The sequence below is a fragment of the Juglans microcarpa x Juglans regia genome, chromosome 1D (assembly GCF_004785595.1).
Source record: "Juglans microcarpa x Juglans regia isolate MS1-56 chromosome 1D, Jm3101_v1.0, whole genome shotgun sequence".
Lineage (NCBI taxonomy): Eukaryota > Viridiplantae > Streptophyta > Magnoliopsida > Fagales > Juglandaceae > Juglans > Juglans microcarpa x Juglans regia.
In genome coordinates, this window is record NC_054594.1 from 37788161 (window position 1) to 37794160 (window position 6000).

The window sequence follows — 6000 nt, forward strand, 5'->3', positions numbered from 1 at the left end:
AGGTATTGTTATTTATTTGTTATCTAATAATTGTAATTTAGTAATTAATCTGTTTTCTGTGTTTAACGTTCAAACGTGTTCAAACATGGAGAACCATTTGAATGATGTGATATTGCGATTGAACGGTACCAACCTAGAATACGAACTAGAGAGCAAAACACAATCGCAAAACACAATCAATCATACCAAAAATCAATTCACAATGAAGATAAATACACAAATACATAGATTCGATGCCAAAATCTATAAGTTATGAAATCTAGACATATCTTGAGCTTTGAAAAAAGAAATAACTTAATAAACACCTACAAAATGGTGTTTAAACAAATATTATCACTATAATGAAGAAAATGAGTTAATCTATATAGAAATCTAACAAAAAAAGATACCTTGAATCAATATAGTGGTAATGTTTATAGATTTCGTAGAGAGAATGAAGGATTATGGAGAAAAAAGTGGAGGATTGTGGAGAAAATGGGTGTTTTCGGCGCTGGTTGAAGAATAAGAAGTGAGAAAATGAGAGAAGTGCGGCAGGCTGAGGGGTTTTGAAGGCTTTGTAGGTTTTAGAACTTATTATGGTGAAATGTTTCGTTGTAATAAGTTGTCTATGTATTGAAATGGTACCGTGCTAATTAATAAACCACTTATTACAGTGGAATAAGTTGTCACCTGGGTCATCGTATACCGTTCGAATGGGTCAAAATGACGTTCGAACATGAAAATTCAATGAGCGTCAAAATTTTCCCGCTTGCAAAAATCTTGTGGAAGCGATCAAACAGGTCAAAATGGCGTTCAGACGATTTTCTCCGTTTCATACACTTTCGCGAGAGACAATCCGCCACTATTTCGTGGGCGCAAAAAATTCTACAAAATGTTCGAATGCTCTTCTTTATGTAAATTACAGTTCGATCATGTTACATGCGGTCGAACGTTGTTACTGACTGTTTGAACATACTACAAATTTAAATATTAGTAATTTTATCTCTTTTAATCGAACTATAATTATAATTACTATAGTTATATATTAGTTAGTATACTATATTAGTTATATCTACTATAGTAAATAATATATAATATAGTTACACTATACTTACTATAGTTACTATTATAAGCTATACTATAGTTACTATTAGAAGCAATGATAACTATTATAAGTATAGTATAAGTATAGCTATTATAAGTTATGATAACTTTACTCATTTAAGTTATATAATAATATAACACTAAGTATAGTTACTAGTTAATACTATAGCTATTAGTAGCTATAGTAATAGTTAAGTTAATAGCATATATAGTACTATAGTTATAATATAGTTTAATAGTATGTAATAGTTATATACCTTGAATCAATATTTTATAATATATATTATACTATATAGTAATATGTAATAATATAGTGCATACACGTTAGAACAATACAATACAGCTTTTGACAACAAATTTGAACGAGCAAACAGTCGAACGGGATGATACACCGTTCGAACGAGACTACACTATAAGAGGACCCATCACCACTAATGACTCATTTCCATTCAAAACCAAAAAACATTCGAACGATAGTCGTATCGCCATTGTATCACCGTCACTGTCGACCAACAGTACCATTATTCAAGATGCACCTTTTTTATTTCGTATTTTTGTGCTTTTGTTGTTATTTTTCATTATTATTTGGAATATATATAAAACTCATTTTAAGTTTAGATTTAGTACTCTAGGGCTGTAAACACAAGGCCGAAATGTTTCTATGGACATTTCGGCCTTGTGTGTGTTATTTTGTTGAAGAAATGAAAGGAATCGGTAGATTCTTTTCGTTTCAATGGCCACTGAGTTGACTCAGCCATTGTTGAGCTCAATCTAGTTACCGTTCGAGCGTGTTTATACCGCTTGAACGATTAGAACCCAAACACCTTCATTAGTTCGAACATAAGATTCCTCATTCGAACGATTAAACACATAAATCATATTTAAATTGTTTCATTAATTATATAATTTTATAATTGTTTTGTATATTATATTTTGTAACTAATCTTTTTAATTTTATTATTTAAATTTCAGGTTGAAATGTCTGCTAGGGGAAGGTCAAAGCATGCCAGACCAGGGGAACAAGGTTCTTCTAGTAGTACGGTCGATACATTGTTAGGTCTAAAATTTTATTAGAGCGTCAGGTGAAGATCGACGATTTTCAGGATCTTCTTTTCGAGGGCTGCTCCTTCACATCAGTGTTTGTGGGGCACGGTTGGTCATCGATTGTGGACCACAGGGACGAGGCATTCTAGTTCGTGGCATATATTGATCTCATCACCGACATTTATAGAGGGCTTAGTGCCTCCAGTCTAGATGTTGATGGTAAATATATTATCAGCATACGAGGTATTTCATTCATGTTCTCGGCAGACATACTTGTTGATTTTATCGGCATCACACTTTTGGAGACTATATATCCAAACGTGGTGCCCAAGGAGTCTACAGCTGATGATGAGACAATTGAGGACGAGGGCATTGATAATGATGGACTGCATGGCCTCTCGAATGCTGAGGTGAGGCAGTTGGTTGTTAGTCTAGATGCTCCTCCTTATGATGGGATGAAGAGCATCAAACAAGTTCATTGATCAGATTGCTGATATAGTGCGTACAGAGATCCAGATTGCCATGTCTACTCATCTGACACAGATAGAGACAAAAATAGATGCAATCGAGGATGTCCTCAAAGAGTTGGAGACATAGTATTTTATATCTTTTATTTGTATTTTGTTTTATTTTTGGTATGGACAATATTTGATGTTTTGTAAGTTTAATTAATTATGCATTATATTTTTTTTTTATAAATTCATTGTTGATTACTATTATTATTTATCTAATTGATTAAATGTTTTATTAAATTAGTGTCACCGTTCGAACACATTATTACCATTCGAACGTTAACTGACCGTTCGAAAATTGGTGATCTACATGTTCGAACTGTAAATCAATTTCCTGCGCTTAATCAGCCAAGTTTTTTCCATCCTTGAATAATTATTTTATTAGGAAGGAAATTTATCGTCCCTAAGTTCGAACGGGTTGCATGTTTTAGTATTTTTCGGAATGAAATCAAAATTTCATCCTTAGATGTTATTTTTGGGACAATTTTCATTTTGTTCTAAAGAAAAATCGTCTCAATAGCTCAAATTTGTTGTAGTGCTCACAAATAATCGATCTCGTTGCAAATATCTTGTCATAAATCTCATTTTTCTTATATTGTTATTGAGTCCCGTAAAATTTATTGCTACTTTGTGTAATATATATTAAGTGCTTAATAAACATTGTAAAACCCATTTGATTTTTGTCTATTATATAAAACTTATCAAAGGCTTTAGATCAATTCATACAAGAACCTTAGAAGTAGAATCTCCCAAGTCCCAACAGCACTACCGCTACTTGAAAACATCACTTAATTTTCTCAACTTCTCCCACGTTTCTATTTTTCCTCAACTTCCTGCAAATTGCAATTATCACACAAATGGATAAAAAAATTACGAACGAAAAATTGAATATTTCTGTGAATATACATACCATGGGGAGTCCACTAGTGGCCATATTAATAAAGTTATCTAAAAGACTAAACCACTTCCATCATCACGTGCAAGTATACTAGCTAATAATTAGTAGCATATTAAGAAGATAATAGGGCCAAGAACCAACTTATATACATATATATATATATATGTATGTATGTATGTATTTATGATATAAACTTCAATCTGTAGCAACTTGCACAGGCAAAGTACTCCAAAGACCCGAGGAGATCATTTTTTAATATACATGGATGGAAGGGGATGAACTTGAGGCCACACCAAAAATGTGGCGTAGGGCCGGATTCAAAGATCATATTCAAAGGGAGGCATGGAAAATTTTCTGAGCAATCAGCAAACAGTAGCAGTAACACTGGGTCCTCCCAGGCTCCAACCATCTCTCTCTCTCTATATATAATAGATATATATTATATATACGTTTGTTTATGTCAGGCCCCAAGAAAACGACGTACTCGCCACCTGCCCTCGCGCACGCGACCCCACGAAACCCTAATTTCCAAGAGCCCTAAAAGCAGAACTTACTAGGAAAGTGGGAAAAAAAGAGAGGAGAAAAAAAATTATATATATAACTAGCTCCCCAAATCATAACAGAGAAGAGCTGACAACATAGAAAAGTAAAAAAAAAAAAAAAAAAAAACATTTTTCTTTGATTGTTTTGTTTATAGTTACTTTTTTTTTTTTTTTCAAAAAAGAAAACAGTGTACATATAATACAAATGTCTCGGTGCTTTTGTTTATTTTCTCTCTCTCTCTTTGTGCTGGATTCTACCAAGGGTTTTGCATCTGTACCATGTCCTCTCAGCCGAGATCGATCTCTTCTGGGTTCTTGATCTTATTAATTTAGCTTCACTTGCTAAAGGGTTCTCTCTTTCCTTCTCTTTACTTGATTCTTTGCGCAAATTGAATCTAATTCTCTCTTCTCATCCTCTTTCCTCTCTCTTTCTCTCTGATATGTTCCCTCGTAGTGACTATTTTAGGTCATAGAAGAATCCATACTCTTAGTTTCTTGTTCAACTATTGTTTATGACGTTTTGAGCTCAAAATTCTCGAAGAAGCGAATAGGACAAAGAGCAATCCATCTTCGCCCGTTACAAGACGACTAATTAAATCGTTTGGTCCCCTTACTTTCCAGTTTTTGTTGCCTGAATTTGCAACTCTGGCTAATCCGTGGTGGACAGGGCAATTGGGGCTGCCGGGCATGGACCCGGCAGCAAATTCTTCTGTGCTAAACAAACGCCATAGCGAGATTTCCATGAACGAAAGCAGCGGTAGAAGTAGCGGTGGAAGAGGAGATGAAGATGATGATAGAGACAACGGAGACGAGCCTAGAGAAGGAGCGGTTGAGGTTGGCAATCGTAGACCAAGAGGCCGGCCTCCCGGATCTAAAAACAAACCGAAACCACCAATCTTTGTGACCCGAGACAGCCCAAACGTGCTCAAGAGCCATGTTATGGAGGTGGCTGGGAATGCTGACATAGCAGAAAGCATTGCCCAATTCGCTAGGAGGCGTCAACGAGGGGTTTGTGTGCTTAGTGGGACTGGCTTCGTGGCCAACGTGACCCTCAGACAACCTGCAGCACCTGGCGCTGTCGTAGCACTTCACGGAAGGTTTGAGATTCTGTCTCTGACCGGGGCCTTCCTTCCTGGACCTGGCTCGACTGGGCTGACGGTGTACCTAGCAGGAGGTCAGGGACAGATCGTGGGAGGAAGCGTGGTAGGTTCCTTGGTTGCGGCTGGACCAGTCATGGTCATGGCCGCAACGTTTGCTACTGCAACATACGAGAGATTGCCTCTCGAAGATGATGAGGAGGCGGGGAGCGCAGGGCGTCAGGGTGCCGCAGCAGGAGGTTCCCCACCCGCAATTGGAAGCAGCGGCAGCGGGGGACAGCTGCACCCTTCTGGGCTGCCCGATCCCTCATCGCTGCCTGTTTATAATTTGACACCAAATCTACTCCCCAACGGTTCACAGATGGGGCACGATGCTTATGCTTGGACTCATGCACGGCCCCCTTACTAGATCCATAAGATATATTATATATCAATCTTCTCTTCTGTTTTATTTGATTGTTAGGGAATGAAATGGAGATAGAAAAGATGGGAAGAAGAGAAACCACTGGGTGTTCTTAATGTATATTAGGCTTTCTAATCTGTCTAGCTTGGTTATCCTGATCTCTGTTTGCAATAAAAAAAAATATGACCGGTACTGTCTTTTTAGTTTTTTAACCGCACAAACTGAATTATTAATTGTTTGTCTAGTGTTTGTGATATCCATTTTTTAGGTTGGATTTCGTATTCGATATGCATATAATATTTTTCTAGTAGTATTGTTATTGATTTAATGTGTGCATTCTAATCTGACATTATGGATTACACTTGCAGATAAAGGAATTCAGGTCATTTGAGAGGCATTATCTTAGAATATTGTTTACTAC

General features: G+C 36.5%; 1 protein-coding gene across 1 annotated transcript; it reads left to right on the forward strand.

Annotated features, from left to right (window-relative positions):
* The first annotated feature begins 4303 nt into the window (after positions 1-4303).
* Positions 4304-5782, forward strand: LOC121252082 (AT-hook motif nuclear-localized protein 20-like). The gene is made up of 2 exons (XM_041151562.1): positions 4304-4428; positions 4701-5782. Exon 2 carries the CDS (start codon positions 4767-4769, stop codon positions 5583-5585), a length of 819 nt encoding a protein of 272 aa, XP_041007496.1. The 5' UTR covers positions 4304-4428; positions 4701-4766; the 3' UTR covers positions 5586-5782.
* Positions 5783-6000: the final 218 nt, after the last annotated feature.

What these genes read in the sequence shown, in the direction of transcription:
- LOC121252082 (XM_041151562.1), top strand. Translation starts at nt 4,767, where the DNA reads ATGGACCCGGCAGCAAATTCTTCTGTGCTAAACAAACGCCATAGCGAG.